At 45.3% G+C, this 20,069-nt stretch overlaps 6 protein-coding genes across 6 annotated transcripts; 5 read left to right on the plus strand and 1 right to left on the minus strand.

Moving 5' to 3' along the window:
• Positions 1–577: 577 nt before the first annotated feature.
• LOC124468129 (asialoglycoprotein receptor 1-like) lies at positions 578–2,840 on the plus strand. Its single transcript, XM_047020724.1, has 6 exons — positions 578–721; positions 886–999; positions 1,197–1,460; positions 1,551–1,711; positions 2,054–2,208; positions 2,456–2,840. The coding sequence occupies exons 2-6, from the start codon at positions 891–893 to the stop codon at positions 2,616–2,618; spliced, it is 852 nt and encodes a 283-aa protein (XP_046876680.1). The 5' UTR covers positions 578–721; positions 886–890; the 3' UTR covers positions 2,619–2,840.
• A 56-nt stretch (positions 2,841–2,896) lies between these two features.
• On the plus strand, positions 2,897–5,504 carry LOC124468201 (C-type lectin domain family 4 member G-like). The gene is made up of 6 exons (XM_047020837.1): positions 2,897–3,124; positions 3,237–3,353; positions 3,487–3,738; positions 4,154–4,317; positions 4,428–4,561; positions 4,640–5,504. Exons 1-6 carry the CDS (start codon positions 2,902–2,904, stop codon positions 4,779–4,781), a joined length of 1,032 nt encoding a protein of 343 aa, XP_046876793.1. The 5' UTR covers positions 2,897–2,901; the 3' UTR covers positions 4,782–5,504.
• Positions 5,505–5,600: 96 nt separating this feature from the next.
• LOC124468289 lies at positions 5,601–9,723 on the plus strand. The gene is made up of 9 exons (XM_047020949.1): positions 5,601–5,705; positions 5,850–6,037; positions 6,251–6,600; positions 6,694–6,777; positions 6,980–7,127; positions 8,098–8,163; positions 8,422–8,595; positions 8,727–9,006; positions 9,251–9,723. Exons 2-9 carry the CDS (start codon positions 5,875–5,877, stop codon positions 9,513–9,515), a joined length of 1,530 nt encoding a protein of 509 aa, XP_046876905.1. The 5' UTR covers positions 5,601–5,705; positions 5,850–5,874; the 3' UTR covers positions 9,516–9,723.
• Positions 9,724–10,121: 398 nt separating this feature from the next.
• LOC124467887 (complement C1q subcomponent subunit B-like) lies at positions 10,122–11,685 on the plus strand. The gene is made up of 3 exons (XM_047020385.1): positions 10,122–10,374; positions 10,579–10,759; positions 10,926–11,685. The coding sequence occupies exons 1-3, from the start codon at positions 10,372–10,374 to the stop codon at positions 11,483–11,485; spliced, it is 744 nt and encodes a 247-aa protein (XP_046876341.1). The 5' UTR covers positions 10,122–10,371; the 3' UTR covers positions 11,486–11,685.
• A 727-nt stretch (positions 11,686–12,412) lies between these two features.
• Positions 12,413–13,868, plus strand: si:dkeyp-69c1.9. Its single transcript, XM_047020950.1, has 4 exons — positions 12,413–12,560; positions 12,714–12,836; positions 13,110–13,407; positions 13,544–13,868. Exons 1-4 carry the CDS (start codon positions 12,413–12,415, stop codon positions 13,656–13,658), a joined length of 684 nt encoding a protein of 227 aa, XP_046876906.1. The 3' UTR covers positions 13,659–13,868.
• On the minus strand, positions 13,812–17,172 carry bud13 (BUD13 homolog). The gene is made up of 10 exons (XM_047020367.1): positions 17,003–17,172; positions 16,588–16,678; positions 16,389–16,473; positions 16,078–16,278; positions 15,538–15,794; positions 15,295–15,403; positions 14,986–15,124; positions 14,679–14,869; positions 14,498–14,579; positions 13,812–14,342 (listed from the first exon to the last, which is right to left on the minus strand). Exons 1-10 carry the CDS (start codon positions 17,143–17,145, stop codon positions 14,249–14,251), a joined length of 1,392 nt encoding a protein of 463 aa, XP_046876323.1. The 5' UTR covers positions 17,146–17,172; the 3' UTR covers positions 13,812–14,248.
• Between the last annotated feature and the right edge of the window lie 2,897 nt (positions 17,173–20,069).

A 20,069-nucleotide genomic window follows, 5' to 3' on the forward strand; every position in this document is an offset into this window, starting at 1 on the left:
TTGTTATCATCGAAACCTAATATATCCTTGATATATTAGGAATGATGCATTCAAATAGGTTACATTATTGCAATTGTGGTTCTGTATTTCTCTAACAATTTAAAGCGTTTATAGGTAACATTTTCAAATAAATTCAAATATGAGAAACAACACCCCTTTTCGTGTCTGAACATCCACACTTTCCTCCAGCGGAAGTTTGATTGACAGTGGTTTCACAATATAAGCCAAGGAAGATGGCACGCCTCATCGACAATTAGCTGGACTGGATTTCTGGAACAAATTGACTTTTTTTTTTTTTGGGGGGGGGGGGGGGGGGGGGGGGGGGGGTCCTGAAATAATCCCCCCAAAAAACTAACTGAAGATTGCCAAGTGAGATTTCACACACAGGTTTTTTTGTAAGCATCACGTGACATGTTCATGATCCATTATTGGTTGATAAGTGGATACTGTGAAGTATTTGGCATCTCTGTGGATGCCTCTGGGCTTTTACATGTTTTTAATTTTCAATATTTTTGTAAGCAGCCATAGCACCAAGGGCGCCACCAAGAATTTTGGGCCCATGAAGAAATTATAATTTGCACATGCACACACACACACAAACACAACCTTTGAACCATACATCATTAGCAAACAGAACACTGGGTACAACTCTGTTGAGAACACATTTTATAAATCACTTGGTGAAGAGAAATAATCTTTTTGATACCAACAAGATAAATAGGTAAATGTTTAATTTTAAATATACATTATATTATGGTTTGTTTAGAACGACTCATCCTTTATTTAAAATCGCACTGCCTGGGAAAACATTTAGTTTTCCTGAACATATTCTGTCCATCTTGCTTACATGCTAATGTTCACAGTTCTTTATATTGCCTTGTCCAGTGTCGATGTTTCGAGGGAAAGGTTCACCCAGGTCTTACTACCCACTGCTTACAGTGGGATTAGGAGTCCTTAATGCTATTCTGCTGGTAGCAACCATTATTCTGAGTGTCAACTGTGAGTAAAATAAAATAAATTATTGTAACATGGTGTTGACACTAAATTGTTGTTTACAGCTGATTCAAATATGATACAATGCTTGTAAAAGAACATCATTATTATAATTCCAAAATTATAATGACTCCTGCAACAATTTTTCATTACCAAATAGGAATTGAAATGTTGTTGTTGTCCATGGTCTCTTGAGCCCCTAGGTTACAAAGGTAGTGAAAAGAATCTTCCTCTACATCAGAACATGACACAAGTCAACAGAGAACTGAAGCAGCTCCAAACCAACAACAGTGATGTGATCCACGAGAAGGAGACGATTCACAGAAAACTAGATGAAGTCCTCATGGACCATCAGCAAATAAGGCTGAAGGTCGAGCAACTGAGGAGCCAAAACGATATCCTTCAGGTTCGAAAGGATCATCTCCTAGATGAGAAGAAACATTTGCTCTCCAGCATGTCTACTCTTGGTTAGTGAGTTGTGGTTCCATCTTAATTTCAACACATTTCCCACTACTCAAAGTCATGTTTCCTTAACTTCGGATTTTTTTTCGTAACAGAGGGAAACTGTGGCCTCTGTTTACCAGGAAGGGATCTACAGAAAAGCACGTGTTACTATTTTGCTACTTCTGATGACCTTCTTAAGAGCTGGAAGAGCAGCAGAGATGATTGCATATCTCGTGGAGCAGAGCTAGTTGTGATTGATAGCAGAGAGAAGCAGGTGAGATTGTCAACATCAAATCCAGAACAAGAGAGCGTTGATTGAGGTTAGTTTGAATAACGTAAACATATATACATACAGTACATACAGGACCGTGCAAAGGTTTTAGGCACTATAAAAATAAATTAAAAAGTTAAGCAAAGATGCTTTAAGATATAATGAAATGAAAAGATTAAATAAAACTCTTCACCAAAATGTATACTGTCGCACAAATACAGAAGACAAAAAGATACCTATGAGACAATATCCATGTAAAAAATCTTGGGTGCCTAAGAAGTGTACACGGTACTGTACATGTATGGATGTATGACACATCACTTTATTTATCTGTGTTTGGCCCAGCTCTACATCACTGAGACCTTACTTGCCATTAACTTCAACTTGAGGAACTTGTACCATGGTGGATTTTATATTGGGCTCAGTGAAGAGTGCACTCGGGGGACTTGGAGTTCTCAAGGGACCTGGACTTGGGTGCATGGGGCTAAGCTGTTGGAGGGGTGAGGGCAGTTTACAGTGTTGCAGTTTTACATTATGTTTGTTCAATGGATACCCTTACAAACATGAATTGCTAATTAAATCACAAGAGGAACAAAACATTTAGGTTTGACCTGAATCAATCGCTTTGTCTCAATAGCTCTCACCAAGCAATTCAGTCATTCGATTGCAATACCACAATGCAAGTCATTTATAATGATCAGTAGCACAATAACCACGCAATGTTTAATGACAGTCCTTTGTTTGCAGATACTGGATGGATGGGGAGCCAAATGATGCAGATGGTGGGGAGGACTGCGCTGCTACCTACCCCACTAGAAACCCCCAAAAAGCTTGGAATGATATTCCATGTTCACATCGACTGAAATGGATTTGTGAAATGGCACCACAGAGAGCCAGAGTGTCCATATAGTTATTTCTACACCAAATGGATTAGATCATTTAAGAAACTACAGGTCAGAAGTATAAGTGTCCGGAGTTAAAGTTTGTCCAAAATCAAAGTTTTGGACAAAAATCTTTGTAAAAGTAATTGTTCATTCACAGCAAAACAAACCAAACGTTACTTCCTAATCTGTGAATTTGCAATAAATTGAGTATGTTTCTAATGATTGATCTGATTGGTAAACTGCTTGCCTTTGTGAGTCTTAACAGAACACAGATAAAACCATTGCTGTCCCATTACTAGAAAAACTGCAATGTACTGTTTACATTGTGCAATGACTGGACAAATAGTCTCCCACATAATCAGGATCAGCAAAGTAAATGCTCGAGAGTTGAGACCAACAAAGAGCCGACGCAAAAGAATGGCGCATTTAGAGACGTTGCCCGAAAAGAGTTTGACAACTACATACAAAAACCTAATTTGTCAAGATGATTTAAGGTCAGACGGAAATCCTCTCTTTGAAGACCAAGTACCAGGTACTGTGTAGGGAGACTTCCTGTCTGTGTATTTTGCAGTGTCTGTGCAGTTGCTTTTTACATTTAACAGATGGAAGAAGCTCATGTTGATAGTACTTGGACGTGTGTTCAGCGTCTTTGTTCGCAGTGGCAGCTGAGCAGAGTACACATCGTTGTAGGCTGGTTGCAGGATGTCTGGGACTACTTAGTGTTTTCCTTCTGGCAGCTGATATTGCTCTTGGAATCCACTGTAAGTCCACTGATCATTCTGAGATGATGGGGCTGGTCACGTGATGTTAAAATGATCCATTCCATTTCTGATCCACTCAAATGAACACGTGTCCTCAAGCCGGTGAAATGACTTGTGTCTTTATTGCCGCCAGATCACAACATCAGAAATAAAGAACTCTCATTTAAACACCAATTGACACAAGTCAGTAGTGAGCTGGATCAAATCCGTAGCAACATGCAAGCCAAGGACGAGGCACAACTTTCCCTGGCAATGGCACTTCATAGACAGAGTGAAGTTTCAGTGATGCAAGAGTATCAAGAACAACAGATGAGGGACTTTGAGAACAGGATCCAAGCCGTTCAGGAGGAGCAAACAAACATGAAGTCTCACATCTCTCAACTTGGTGAGTTTGTATTTATTTTTGATAACCATATATTTTTGGGTGCGCTACATATATTTGCAGCGGGAGTCAGGTGGCTGAACGGTTAGGGAATCGGGCTAGTAATCTGAAGGTCGCCAGTTCGTGCCAAATTATGTTGTGTCCTTGGGCAAGGCACTTCACCCTACTTGCCTCGGGGGAATGTCCCTGTACTTACTGTAAGTCGCTCTGGATAAGAGCGTCTGCTAAATGACTAAAAAAAAAATTAAAAAAATATTTGTATCGAAACAATCATTTAATGCTACGTAAAAGAAATGTACGTATGCCCATTTTTGCTCACTCAGAATCACTCAAATTGTTTGGATTTGATTGACAATGACCCATGCTGCAACAACTATAAAGGTTTTATGTAACTGTTTGCATTTTCTTTTTTTTACAGAAGTGAGTTGTGCACAGTGTATGCCAGGGTGGACACTTCTGAACTCCAGATGTTACTATTTCCCTTTCTCGGACACCATTCCCCGGAAAGGATGGAAGGAAAGTAGAGACACCTGTGTTGCGAAAGGAGGAGACCTGGCAGTAGTAGATAGCTGGCAGAAGCAGGTAAACCTGGAAATGTTGAGCATTTCTTTAATTTCTTCCAAACCATACATTTTGTCTGGTTTACAAACCAAAGTCTGTTTCCATGTGTTTGGATATTGTGTTTACCTCAGGAGGAGATAAGTAAGTTGATATTGGCAAAGTACACCGACAAACCGATACGCCTCAGTGGATTCTGGATTGGACTTTCTGATATTAGTTCCGAGGGAAACTGGACATGGCAGAATGGAGTGAAGATGACTCAGGGGTAAGAGGTGGATACAGAATTTAAAAAATCTACCTGTTTACACGATCTTGCGAGAGAGTAACTTTGAACTCCGTCTAGGTATTGGGAAGATGGAGAACCAAATGACTACTATCAGTTAGAGGACTGTGTTGCCATCTACCCCAGGAGTAACTTTAGCAAAAACTGGAATGATGCCCCATGTACACATCCACTGAAATGGATATGTGAAAAGGATCGCTAATCTGAAAAAGTGTTGACATGAAGAAAACTGAGACTCCAAAATAAAAGCATAAGCATTCATTATTTGTAATGAATATCATATTTGCTACCCTCATACTTTTGATGAGTAAACTGACAAACAGGGGGCAAGAAACATCTACAGCCCAAAATGACTGCCTATGCATATTTTCTAGCCTAGGGAAGGCATTCTGCGTTGCATAGTTCCAACACAACTAAGTTATTGTGGACCTTGGTATGGTCATAGTTCAAGGCAAAACCCGAATCAAAACACTGATGTATGCACAACAACAATTCTAAACTATAACTGTTTGTAGTAGTAACAGAGAGTATACATCATTTTTCTGAGAGCCATCCATACACTGTTAATACCCACCACCTGTGGCCTATGATGTTCCAGACTTGTGTCAAGACTTTGTCACTGGTTACCAGAGGGCTGCATGATTTATATTATAAACCCCATTCTATAACAAGCAGCAGTTCAACACATTATTTTGCTTATTAGTCACTAGAGGGAACCAGAGTGAATATGTTGATGAATGCGCAACTGGCAATTCTAAAGCAATACTCATGAAACAGTACTAATGAAAAAATATCTAACCTGGGAAAGTACAGAATATTCTGTCCTAAAGTTGGTCTGTGTGAAAGGGATAACTGCCTATACAAGGTATTGCATCGAACAGAAGACTTTATCTTCTTGTCCTGCCTTAAATTACATACTATACACATCTATACGTGCATTTATTTGTTCCTACGTTCTCCATGAAATAATATAGAAGGAAGCGAAACTACTGGCTCTGTGTGTGTTTGTGTGTGTGTGTGTATGTGTGCAAGAGAAAGAGTCAGAGAGAGCCATCAGTCGGTCAATCCTTCTGAATTGCAAACTAAAAAGAGGAAAGACCAGAACACTTCGGCAAGACAAGCACTGGTGAGTCAAATTAAATTAATAATCCTATGAAGGATCGAACAGTAAAGTCATACATAGAAACAGATAGGATGGTCTCAGGGCTCAAGTAAGGCATGGCACAAATCTCTCGTTTGTAAGCGGTGATTCCATCTCTCTCACGCTCAGGTCGTAAGCATCTTAGGGTTGGAGCATGGGAGGGTATACTGGGCTGTTGGTGCTGGTGTGCGTGACGGGGCTCCTGTCGTCGGGGGAAGGGCAGGATGGCTGCACGGTTAAGGATGGGAAACCAGGAGACACTGGGCTGTCGGGTTTGGATGGACGTCAGGGAGCCAAGGGACAGAAAGGAGAGCCGGGTGAGGTTACAGTTGTTGCGAGCAGGCAAACTCTTTGCTCTTTTCCCTGCCAATGCTCCATTCAACAAGACATTTGTGTTTCGTTGCAAGTCAAGACAGCGCATGGGAGGATTCATCTTTTCAAAGTTGTTTTTACATTTGACGTGTGCCTCTCTTTTATTCTTTCCCCTGTCTCCCTCTTGTTTTATCTCTCCGTCGCCCCTGTTCTGACAGCTCAAGTGCAGCAGATGAATCAAGAGGCCCTCTTGAAGCTCAGGGGGGCGAGGGGGAGACCGGGTCAACCAGGGGACATGGGCCCAAAGGGTTACAATGGAGATGTGGGCCCCGAAGGCTCCCCCGGTGTCTTTGGACCCAAAGGCCCCCCAGGAGGGGGAGCTGGCCCCTCCCAGAATCCCCGTCGAGCCTTCTCAGTGGAGCGCACGGGCCATAGCCTTCCCCGGTACAGTGACAAAATCACCTTCCAGACAGCCATTACCAGCTCCCCTGACTTCAAGATGGACAAAGGCATCTTCACCTGCAAAAAGCCTGGAGTCTACTACTTTGTGTTTCACGCCATGTCCAAGGTGAACCCCTTTATTGAAATCGGGGCCTGGCATTCGTTTTGAAAGCGAAACGTTCCAGATCATGTTTTTGGCGTGTTTTGTGTGTGTTTTCAGGTGGATATGTGTCTGAAGCTGCATAGTGGGGACAAACCAGAGAGAGAACTGGTGTTCTGCGACTACAGCAGTGGAAAATCACAGGTCAGTCTTTAACACGTCGACATCCCAGAGAACACTGAAACACAATGTTTGTGCTACCGGCCAGTTTGTTCCCGTATACAAAGCTAATCCGTATATTGCCATGAAATGTTTGTGGACTGAAGGAAGTGCGAATCAGATGTTCCCCTAAGAAGTTTCTGGAACCCCCCTAAATTGAATTGCCGTTGTGTTGTTGCAATGGCAGGTTTTGACAGGAGGAGGGGTTCTCACGTTGAAGCTGGATCAGGAGGTGTGGCTGGAAATGTACAAGGATAAGCAGTCGGACAGCGTTCACACAGACACCACTGATAAAAAGATTGTATTCAACGGCTTCATGCTCTTCTCCGACACTTAATGACCTTGATGGGCCCCTCAGTTCCATGTTCAATGTTTGACTCATGTTGCTTTGATATACTCAAATGAACCTTTCGAAAAAATATTATGTGTCATTGTAACAGTGCTTTATATAAAGGCATCAAATGTGCACTTCCAGCCGTACATGTACACTGTCATTCTCAGTTCCTCAAATGAACATTTATTAAACAACAGGTTCCGTTTCCATCACCACTTGTGAGAGAACTGTCTTTTTTATTTCCTACACTTGACACAGTAAATACCCAGAAATGCATAAGTGGCCATAATGGCATGTCACAGTCTCGGGGGAAACTAAAGGACAGTTAGTATTACTTTTAATCCCAGGGAGAAATGAAGCGTTAGAGTAGCATAGGTAACAGGGGGTCAGATGGCTGAGTGGTTAGGGAAGCGGGCTATTAATCAGAAGGTTGACGGTTTGATTCCCGGACGTGCAAAATGACGTTGTGTCCTTGGACAAGGCACTTCACCCTACTTGCCTCGAGGGGATGTCCCTGTACTTACTGTAAGTCGCTTTGTATAAGAGCGTCTGCTAAATGACTAAATGCAAATGTAAACAGCAAAATACTGAAGTAAATATATAAATTGACAATGTATGGTGTAAACATGGATAGTAGGAGGATGGAGAAGAGAGGGGGGAAAAGATTACTAAACAAGTAAACACAGTTCATACTTAAAAAGCTGTCAACAACAGTCCTGGTAGAGAGAAAAAAAAAGATGAGGACTTGGGGAAAGGGTTAGGGAGATATTTGTATACTTATACCACTTATAGTTCCAGAGTTCCTGTCAAGTTACAGTACATGAGATAAATGTGGGGTGCCCGTGGATGACCACAGAAAGATGTGTTTTAACCGTGACTTTGGACCGCAAGAGATGTGAAAGTTGCTGATGAACTTGTTTTTAGGAGCTTCTGTTTTTTTGCCTCTCTGCATTCCTTCGTTGACATATGAGACATTTGTCGTCTCACAGAGCTCGTTCTCTCGGTCAAAACCTCTCCTTACCATTTTCAACAGATAAGTAAGCGTATTTCCTTTTCTCAGATTTGCCATTCCCTGTCAGTTGTGCTGTATTTTGTGTGTCGTCTCCGATGTTTGCCATTCGAATGATTCCAAGATGTGTACTTTCCTTACTTGTGATGCAACTGATGGAAACCAAAACGTGTCGCTCCGTTTTGGATTTGAAATGCTCCTCTCCTCTAAATTTGGTTGTCCTCCTCTCTTCTCCTCTCCACTCATCCCCTGCTCTTCTGCTCTCCTCTCTCGCCTGTCTCCACAGGGATTATGATGCTCCATCCCTACCTTGCCACGGGAGCCTTTCTGTCATTGATTCTCCCTGTCTTGGTCGCCACGGACACCTGTACTGGGGTAGGAATTCCTGGACTTCCTGGCGTCCCAGGGATTCCAGGAAGGAATGGTCGAGATGGAGAACAAGGAGAGAAAGGAGAAGCAGGTTTGTTCCTGCATGCCTTCCAACACACACAAATGTCTGCATGCACAACACAGGCAATCAGCTCAAATCTACAGAAAAAAATATACAACATGTCTGAGATTCCCTAAACTGTGCATATCGTCTGTCTGCAGGTGTAACAGGGGCACTAGTACAGAGTCCGGTAAAGGGGTATCAGGGGGACCCAGGAGCTCTGGGTGCCACTGGCAAGCGTGGTAAGGGTGGAGAGAGAGGGCCCCCAGGCCCTGTGGGACCCCCAGGGGATGTGGGACCCCCTGGGGGAGGCTCAGATAGATCCGCCTTCAGCGTGACCAGAGGAACGATCTCAGCGCCTGAGAAATTCAAAGTCGTTAAGTTCACGTCCGTGATCACCAACTTACACGACGACTACGACACCGAGACAGGCCGCTTCAGGTGGATATCCTCTCCCTATTCAGACCGTCCGCATGTCCCTACCTGTCTGTCTTGACCGCATGGGCGTATCTAGCCCTGTTTTGGGGGGGCTGGGAACATGCCCCCAGACCCCCCTAGTTTTGCTGGGTCACAGGAAAAATCACAGGTTTTATCTCGGGGCTTAGGCCCCCCCCCCCCCCAAAGTGAGAACCTAGATTTGCCCCTGCTTGGCCGCCTGCTGAATCGTCCTTCCTCTGTGTTGTAGATGCCGTGTCCCAGGGACCTACTACTTTGTGTACCACGCCTCTTCCGAGGAGAGACTTTGCCTGCAGCTCAAAGTGGACGACACCACCATGGCCGCCTTCTGTGAGCTGTCCACCAACAGCGTGAGGCAGGTGAGCTCCGGGGGCCTGGCCATGCACCTGGTAAAGGACCAGGAGGTGTGGCTGCAGACTAACGACAACAATGGCATGACTGGCAGGATAGAGGGGACCAGCGTCTTCTCCGGGTTCCTCCTTCACGCCCACTGATCTCCATGGTGACGGTCGGTCGTCCCATTCATCCACCCATCCATCCACCCATCCGTCCGTGCGTTCATCCATACATCGATCCAGTGCATTGTCTGAACGATGGTTGTTTGTTGCTTTATCCTTGAATTGTTTCCAACGTAATGTCAGCAGATTGTTTTCCTCGATTGTTCTTCCCTGTCATGAGAGCAATAAAACATTTGACATTGTTTCCTTGAGTGTCAAGTTTTTTTCTTGAAGATGAGAAGAGATAGGTTGACCACCAGTCTCACCTTGTCTGGAATTATTCAGAGGAAGAGCTTTGGAATGACGTATCAAGGAAGATACTAACAGATCTCTTGAACAAAAACTTGTTTGTAGGATACATACAATATTGTCAGAAAATGATTTCGTTAAACTCTCCTTACGTGTTGTCTTAAAATAGGACAATAACCATCAAATAATTCGAAACAAAATCTGCCTATGCTCAGCAGTTTAAGCAGAACAAATTCCGATACAGAACTCTGCTCTTCCTCATTCAGGGTACAGGAAAGTGCTGAAAGATGCCAAATGAACATAGAAAAAAGTTTAGAATTTGTTGATTAATTTCGTTTTTTCCCCCTTTGCTTGCTTCCTCTATTGAACACAGTTTCTCTTCCTCCTGAGGGGGCACATTGCTCCATCTCTGTGTGAACCACACAGCATCAGTCAGTTCATCTGAGGCTCCAATGACTTGATTCTTCACTCTGGACCAGAGGAACAAAGTCTACACGCCGGGCACTCGTTTTGAGACCCATCTCCGTAGCCCACATCAAAGACCGCAAAGCTGTGAGAAGACAAACTACACTGCTGGGATCTACAGGAGTTCAACAACATACTCATGGTGAGATATTCTCCCAGACGCTGCTCTGTGAAGCTCTCTCTGCCTGCTAGGCCTTCTACACATCCAGCTCTTCACTCAATGGTATCACTCGCACTACACATTTCTTTGCATTTTAAGAGACATGGATGATACACTGATCAGACCAGGGTTATACATAGCATTTGGAGCTGGATTGTAATGTGTGTGTCTGTGTGCATACACCAGGCCTCCCAGTGGATGAGATGGTGTACTGCTGCTGTGGTCAGCATTGTCCTAACTTCCCTCGTGACCCCTGTTGCCATGCAGACCTGTGACTCCAACCGGGGTTACCCGGGGGTGCCTGGGATACCAGGAGCTCATGGAGCTAATGGCAAAGATGGCTTGAAAGGGGAGAAGGGGGACCAAGGTAAAGTCTGCAAGACCCCCATCAAATGATGGAAACACTGTTGGATGAGGAAGGATGGCTAGTCAACTGTCTGTAGAACCCCCATGTCTGCTCTGATGCCTGCTAGAACTTTCTCTCAGAGCTGGACGGTGTGTGTGTATGTATTTGTGTTTGTATGTTTGTGCAGGTGAGTCATGGCTGGGCATGAACGGCCCAAAGGGGGAACTTGGCCTGCCTGGACCCCCAGGAAGGTCAGGGCTGAAAGGGGAACCTGGCCAGCCCGGCCCCTACGGTCCTCCTGGACCCCAAGGTCCGACTGGAGAGCGGAGCAGCACCAAGACCACCCCCAAATCGTACTTTTCTAACCAAAGGACCACCACATCGTATCCTACCAAGAACGCGGACATCCCCTTTGAGCGATCGGTCCTGAGCAGTAGTGACCCGACCCTGGCAGGCGATTTGCTCAAAGACGGGGTGTTCCAGTGTCCTATCAAGGGTGTGTACTTCTTCACCTATCATCTGACTGCAAAGACCTTGGTGTGCCTGAAACTAATGAAGGAGAAAGAGACCAAGGTGGAACTGTGCGATTCATCGAACAACTTCATGTTAACCTCGGGCTCAGTGGTGCTACAGCTGGACGTGGGTGAGAGAGTGTCGCTGCAAACCACAGATTACAACGCTGTCATCACCAGGGAATACCGCACTGACAGCACCTTCACAGGCTTCCTGCTCTACCGTCTTGCCTAGTGCCCATCTAGACGGCTTTAAACCATATGATTCTTTTTCACAAGACTACAATACTTGCTGTGTTCCATTATTTTCAAAGTCACACCATTGAAAAGTGAAAAGAATGTCTATCTGAATAAAAGCGCTTCAAGTTTATTGTAGTGTTATCTCTTCAAGTCAAGATATTCTTTTAATAAACTGATGACTGCCTGACAATAAAATTGGACTCTTATTTGATTGAGATTCATTGCAGATCTTAGACTTACAGCCGATGATTGTCAGAGAAGCTTTCATGTGAACACCCACCCAAATCCTTCTCACCAATCTCTGCACCCCTTATAAAACTAGTGCTACCAATCCCTGCTTTCTTTTCATAGCGTCCATCGACCAGTTCTGTGTTACACATTGTCCTGCATGTACCAATAACAATCTGCCATTCACTCTCAAAGAATTAAGCACTATGACAACAAGAGTAAACAAATCAAAGTTTAGAAGCTTTGTGTACAACACCCTGGTCTGCACACAGAAAGATGTGGATCCTTGTGCATGCGAAGTACAGGGCATAGTTACTTTTTCAAATGATTCAATTATCTTGAAATCCTACTACTCTTAGGTAAGCAAAGAGCAATATGCATAATTAAGTGTATTTTGGTTGCAGTTCAACTGCATCAGTTACTGCATTTGTTATGCAATTGGTCTTGATGATGGTTGAAAAAGTTAACAGATTTTTTATTCTTACTTACAAATGATGTTTATTACAAATTGATGTATATCAACTGGCTAGGTTGTTTCTACTCATCTCCACATACAGTTTACTCTCAACGTGCAACCTACTCAGATCCCAACAATGTGTACCAGTTTGTAAGCTGCCTGTCTTATTAAAAACCTAACCCTTTGTTGCTACGTCATCACCGGCCTGGTGTCAGATATCCTCACACAGTCCAGACGATGTCCAAAGATCGTCAGGTGACCCTAGACACATCCCGCAGCCCCTCCCGCCCAAACACCATCCCCCCTCCTCGTGCTTGTCTACGCCCCGAACCACTCCTGCTCTTACCCACTCTCCCTTGCCGAGGGGAGTTGCCTGCTCTTGCAGGTATGCAGACGAGATGTACATTAGAGCCTAATCTTTATCCAACAGATCCAGCCTCTCCTTCACAATGCTCTCTCTGGTGACCCAGCGCATTTGTACCGGCTCGCTCGCTCTTCCCCTCTGCTTTAGCCCTTCTCTCTTTGCCCTCTTCCGCAGGTCTCCTCCTCTACCCCGACACGCCAGACAAGATGGAGTCGATGACACAACAGGCTTTCCGCCCCCGACCAGGGCCACGGCCAGACAAAGGCCGGGCTCTCCAGAGTAACCTAACCTTGGAAGGTAAGGCCACTTCAACCCCCCCCCCCCCCCAAGGTTTAAGATACTGATTCATATACTGAAAACATAATATTTCGATGTCGCTTTTAGATTAAATCTGATCTGATAAATGAATACGTGTAAATGGGAGGTTTTCCTCCAATTCTTGACGGCAGACAACTTGGCATCTGCAGTTTGAAAGTGCTATTCTGGCCATCGTGAAAACACAATGTTACACCCGCGTCAGTCGCGGCTCCAGGTCAGCTGTTACAGAAGTGTGATGACGTCGGCTTGCAGGCGACCGGTGTTTCCTGACCACCCAGAGAGAGGCCTTCCACCCCCATCCTCTAGAGGGAGCCCCGCGCGCCGTGAGACGCAGGCCGAGAGGAAGGGCGGAGACGAAGGGGAGAAGGCTCGAGAAGGACGACGGGGAGGAGGGAGATGAGGGAGGACTGGAGCGGGGCGGGGTTGGAGGAGAGCGGGAGGAGATGCTGTCTGTGTACCAGCAGGATTTCCCTCCTCCCTCCATCCCTCTGAGGAGGAGAAGTCTGGCCATGCCTCCCCCGGACAACATCGCAATCAACCCCATCCTCAGGTATGTCTGTGTTTAGATTCATTCTTAAGTCCCACAAATTGGTTCCGTTTGTGTGTGTACAGCATGAAAAAAATCATTGGTTTAAAATCATTCCGGAAATGGTGTCAACATGGTCGAACTCTTTGTGTGTCCACAGAGCAGAGTTCAGGACAGTCCAGAGGGACGCCTATCCGATGTGGTCTTTAACAGGATACTTCAAACCCATTGCCAGGCTGAGGGCTACGAAACAACACAGCACTTACCCTGGGTGACCCCGTTTTGTATTCACAAACGGCAAACCTCTAGTCTAGCGGACTAACAGCGTGACACTGGAATCGATGAAAAACAATCCTAAATGAAGTAACAATCCAGTATTGCACCTTCGAGTCAATATCCCACAAGAAGAAAATAGTGGTGCTACATACATGATAGATCAAATAGTTATATTTATTGATGTCTACTATGTGACTTTCAGTTTGGAGACGTGAATATAATACCATCACCACAAAATAACTGAATTACACCGAGATACAAAACTGATCATTTAATAAACAAATAGAAAGAACAAAATATCAGAGTTGCTGGCTCAGTAGTCCAACCAACAGTGAGGGACTGTCTGCCTGTCTGCCTGCCTGCCTGACTGTCTGCCTGTCTGTCACGCTGCAGAAGAAGGCACAGCTGAACATCTCGTCCGTGTTCCCTAATTCTCTGACTGGCCATATATTCCGTACATGTTTGTGTCTGGGCCTGGAGACATGGATCTGCTGCGTCACAGGCAGATATGTTTTCATCCATATGCACCCCATCCTACTTCCATCCATCCATCAAGAGAAAGTCCTTTGTTGTGTGTTCTCTCTCTCCTCTACATGTCTTCCACGCTCCACTTGTACGCCACTTCCTGCACCGCCATCTTATCGGCTATCCTGGTGTAGCGCTTCTGCTCAAAGCCGTTGGACCTGAGAAACACACGTACGCAACTTTGCTTAAATTGTTACCCATTTACAGCTGTACATCTCAACGGGTGTACAAACGGACACCTGCACAACAGACTCACACTCATACACTCTTTCTCACACACACACACACACACACACTATGCAGGAGGTGCTACCTGTCCACTCCGTCCCAGCGGTAGCCCGGGTGGATGTTGAAACGGTTTGGTGGTGGGGGCGGTCCTTTGTAGCGTGGTTTTTCTGAAAAAAAGGATGAAAACAACAAAAGGGGTGTTAGAGATACAGAGGAATGGAGAGAGAGAGATTAAGGCTCTCAGGGGGTGTCGTGTCATGTCTGACCTTTGACTCCTCGTAGCTTGGAGTCCTTTTCTTTTTTGCGTCGGAGCATGGCTGCCATGGGGTCCCCGTCCCTCTCCTGCTCCCGCAGCATGCGGTCCAGGTCCTCGTCGTCGCGGTGACGCGCAAAGGGCTTCTGGGCCTCGAGCACCGCGTCCTCAATGTTCTGGTTCTGCATCTGGCCCTGCACTAGCCTGCGAGATGTTCACACACACACACACAATTTAATCTGCCTGTACGTTAGCCTGTACAGAAAACCCAGACCGAAACAGAGAGACGCAAACGAAGGTCAAGATTGTTTCTTTCTCACCCTTTCCCCCACTGGGCGTATTTCTCGTCCTTCTCAGCCTTCGCTGCAGCCTTTCTCTTCTGCTCTTCTCTCTCCACCTCCAGATCTCGTCGTTTGCCGCTCTTGTCCCTGAAAACGGTCTGGGCGTTACGCGACTGGTCTGAGGGGGAGAGAAAGCGGTTGAAAGTTGACAGCAACGACAAGGCGACAGTTGAACTTCAAAACGAGTAGCCTGTGTGAAATACAGTATTGTGGGAGGTGTAGGATTGGTTGAGGCGTGAAGGTGATGAGTCTGAGGTCGAGTGTGTGGCTGATGATCTGTCGACAGACCTTCTAGGGGTCGGTTGATTTTCTCCCTGCGTCGGTTCTCCTCCTGTTCTTCCCTTAGAACGTCTATGGACACCAGGCCTGCTGCCCCCCCAGATAACATCCTTGGAGCCTGAGGGAGTTAAAAAAATTATAATAAGGTAAACACACTCATGATTAGTTTATTTGCCTCCTCCTTGCGGCCTTGGGTTACAACATAGAAAGTACCACAAGGTAATACATACTATTTTTATTTTATTTTTTTACCTGTGATTGGTCAGGCCTGCGAGGAGGGGAGAGGTCAGAGTCTGAGTCCTGTCCACGTTTGGGTCTTCTCCGGGGTGGGGATTGGTCAGAATCTGAGCATTTTGTGGATTTTGACTTCCTCCTTGGTGGTGATTGGTCAGAATCTGAGCCCGCCTTGTGCTTAGCCCGCCTTCTGGGTGGGGATTGGTCAGAGTCTGGAGAGGGCTTTCTGGAACGACCCGAGGATGAGTTGGCATTTTTCTTTGCTGGAGGGGAGTCTAAAAAAATTGGAAAACCACAAGTAAACAATACTATCTTACTTTCACACATGCTATCCTTAAAACTAGACTTAAAAGGGTTGAATTGTGTATAGGCAAAACTACAAAAAGTCAGATCATAGCCACTTAACTGGTTCCCATCCAGTTCATTACAATGGGTCTAGGTAGCTGGGAAAACGATTTTAGAGTCCAGACATTTACTACACAATGTAGGAGCTAGTAGAAGGAGCAGGTAGGTGGAGGTGGTGAGGTTTTGGACACAAAGTAGTCTGCTCTAATTTACCTGCACTCTGTTTCATCTGGTGCCTGGATTGAGATGCATCTGGTGAGTCATGACGAGTTCTCTTAAGTGGAGAGTTGTCCGGGGAATCGTGGCGTGTCTTCCTGCCTGGCGTAGGCTCCGGTGAGTCATGGTGGGCGTTCCGAGAGTCTGTACTGCCCGTGTCTTGGCCTTCCTCCTCCTCCTCATTATCCTCCTCGTCAACTGAGCAGGGATAGAAACACTTAATAACTCAGTGTAGAACATCCAGGAAAATATATGTGTATATGCTTAAACGCACGTAAACGCGCACACACACACACACACACACTCACCTCCCATCACTCTCCATTTGGTGCTTGTGCGGAAGGCTTCTAGTTGTTTCACATCTTCTGGTCGCTCATCTATCATTTCAGCAACCTGGGAACAAACACGGTTAGAAGGTCAGAAGAAAGTTGACACGAATTTGCAAGACTGGCAAGGGCACACAAGTGCTCCATCTATGGCGGCAACTTCAGAGATGAGGAATATTACCACTGGAGCTTCCTCTTCCTCCTCCTCGTTTTCGTTCTCCTCGCTGTTCACCAGCTGCTTCCAATCTACGTCGTCATCTACTATTTTCATCCTATAGAAGTTCAAGCAACAAGTGAGCAGAGAGCAGATAACATCAGTAGGGTTTAACACGATTGTGCTAATCCCACGCCACCATGGCATTAACAGCAACAACACATTACTAACATAGCCAGAGACATCATAACCCCGAAAGAGTGAATATTATGTCCAATTTGTTATTCCAGGCAATAATACGGTTACCAATGCTAAGTAGCTAAACGTAAACTACATCATGATACGGCTTGAGAGCTAGTTAGCTTTTGCTACTATCTAGGCAACGTCGGTAGTTAGCTTGCGATTTGACCTGCCATTGTTACATTTTGTATTCCCTACTCACCCTCTCCCGGTGACTTTAACTCGTTTCTTTTTAACATTCTTTTCCTTAGACTTCTTCCCATCTCCATCGGCAGACAAATAGCGTTTCAGATATTCTGCTTTGGAGATGGACACTCCTTTACTGTTGCTTGTGGAGGCAGCCATCTTGAAAACAGACTTCTGTAATTGTAGTACGGAAAAGTCTGAGGGACAAAAACTACAATACGATACACGCAAATCCTGATGGCGTGTAAACGCCGCCGACTCTTTCCGATTAGCGTCAGGCCAAATGTTCCACTAAATCTATGACGACCTAAATTAACCTAGCGTACTTAACCCAACCTTGTCCCAGGCTTCCAGACAAGGAGAATATTCACAATTGCAGGGTAGTCAAGAAAAATATCTTATCTGAGACTGTGTGTATACATATTCAAGACAAACAATTTGTTTAAATGGTAACAGATTTAATTGATTTTTGTGAGTGGGTCTGCACTTACCACTTAGCAAAGCTATGCTTAATGGGCATAATTCTGCACACACACACACACACACATACACACACACACACACACACACGCACTATAGCAAAAGCATTAGTAAAATACACAGCAAGAAAAATACAGATAGCTACTACCAGTGTCAGGATGTAGCACTTTTTAATTTTTAATATTATTAAAAGGAATTGATCATGTATCTTCTTCCTACTACATTATTATGACACACATTGTAATCTATGTGCTATTCCTGCACACTCATTTTGCCATAGAAGCTAGTTGAATTGAAGTCTGTATACTGTTATTCAAGGTTAATGACTGTCGTGTGTGTGTGGGAGGGAGAGAGGGAGAGAGAAAGAGAGAGAGAGAGAGAGAGAGAGAGAGAGTGAGAGAACAATATCTGTAATGTGATGAAGGTGACTGCAATGAGGCAGTTTTGAAGGTTCTAAAGGGGCAGGTGTGTGTGTTCGAGTGTGTACGAGTGTGTGTGTATGCGTGCATATACGTACGTGAGTGTTTCAGTCTGTGTGTGTGTGTGTGTGTGTGTGTCAGTGGGAGGTCAGACTGCAGATATGTGCGAGATAGAAAGACAACCCAGGAAACATCATCCACCTGCAGCTCTGCAGAAAGACGCTGACAGCTGAGCAAGGCAGCAAATGTTCTGGAAAAAAAGACACAGCAACGGTTAGTTTAGAAAGCCCACTGTAGCGCTCCCTCCCTCACCACCACACACACACACACACACGCACACACACACACTCACATACACTAACCTTTCTCCACATAGACAGAAGCCACGTTCTTGGTCACTTTGCACATGAAGGTGGTGTTGGCCGGGAATTTGGGCACGTAGCCAGTCATCGTCATGCGGTAGCCATGTGGCTCCAGTTCTTCCACGTAGCTTCTGTCCCGGAAGGGCGTGGCCACGATCGAGCCAGACACGTTGGTGTTGACGAGGGTCTCCTTGGTCCCGGAAGACATGGAGAACTCATAGCTGTTAATCATGCTGGGTTTGGTCTCCAGGAGACAGTCCACCCTCAGGTCGTCGTCCTCCTCCGCGCACACCGTCATCAGCTCACTGTGTACAGGCACTAGACCCAGCGCCAGCAACACTGGGGCCAGAAGGAGGAAGAACATCCAGTTAGTTACCCAGTGTTCCTACACCTGGACAGTCAAGAGAAGATACTAGGGTATATTCTGGAGCAGAAGGACTCGGCATACCTCCCAAAGTAACTCCACACATGTACAGAGATTGGACCATCATGGAACTGGCACCATCCAACTTGGGAGAGAGAGAGAGATCATTTGTGTCAGTTTGTATCCATAATGGTTTCTTCGGTCCCACTGCTAAGAAGTGGAATATTTACTACAACAAAGCACACCGACATGAAATTGAATTGAGGGAAGGAAGGAAGGAATCGTTAGACAGGCAGTAGCATTTGAGTCTCTGGAATCAATAAGCTTATCAAACATAAAGGTCTGGGGCAGCCAAACCTACGGGACACCTAAACAACAAACAGCCTTTGTTTTTTTTTACCTACGCAATCACCACCCCTTCTACCAAACAACATCTTTTATTTGCTTCAGCTCCATACACTATCTAGCACTATCTATGTGGGGTAGTTGTTCCTGAACTTGCACTATTATCTTAGTCCAGTAACGTTTTCTCTTTCTTGTTAGTTAAGCAGACCTCAAGCTGTTGCCCATTAATAATACTGATAGTACATTAGATAATACTACCTTGAATAGCAATAGCATTGCTAGCTAGTTCCCTGTGAAGCTCAGTATTGTTGTAGAACACATTTCTAGACTGTTACCCCGCTGCAAGAATGTATTTTAGTGTATCTAATGCATTTTGTAATGAAGCTGGTGAGCACATTTCTAGTGCCGTAAAGATATATACTAGAATATTCTATGCCTTTCGCGGCTCTGCACTCCAGCACATCCTCTGTCTCATTCCAAAAACAGGGGGCTTCTGGGGGATGAAGTATCAACTGGCCAGATGTGCAGATATACAATATAGACTACATGAGCTGATGCCTTACCTATGGTCTGGTGTGGTTGCTGTAGCTGTCTCTATCTGCCTGCTCCTCGGGTACTCTTGGCAGGACGGTGTGTTTCCCTGGGCTGGTGGAGGACTGCAGAGCAGACTGTCTGTTTCAGAAAGGGAGGGGATGGGGGGGGGGGGGTGATGGGGGGGGATAGGTGGTGAGCTGGAGAGTGCTGATTCGTTTCTCTCCTCTGCTGTGACAGAGAGCACCAGCCTGACACACACACACACACACACTGTTAAGTACAGAACAGTATAATGTTGTCATCAGCAGGGTTTTGAACGACCTTTCCTCTCCTCTCCTTGTCCCCCCCACCCCATCCCCTCCTTCCCCCTCCCCCTCTGGCCATGATGTAAACACAACCGAAACGGAAAGTGTGCCGCCTCATGGAAAGTCCTTCTCTTTGGCTCCCCCTGCAGGTTCACTGTGAAACTGGAGACAACCCTGGGAATGTGTTTTGAACACTGTTGTCTCCACTCACTCCAGGTTTCTCATGTCTGACAACCCCATCTCCAGTGGTGTAGTCCAGTATGAAGTAGTGGGC

The sequence above is a fragment of the Hypomesus transpacificus genome, chromosome 5 (assembly GCF_021917145.1).
Source record: "Hypomesus transpacificus isolate Combined female chromosome 5, fHypTra1, whole genome shotgun sequence".
NCBI classification, from domain to species: Eukaryota; Metazoa; Chordata; class Actinopteri; order Osmeriformes; family Osmeridae; genus Hypomesus; species Hypomesus transpacificus.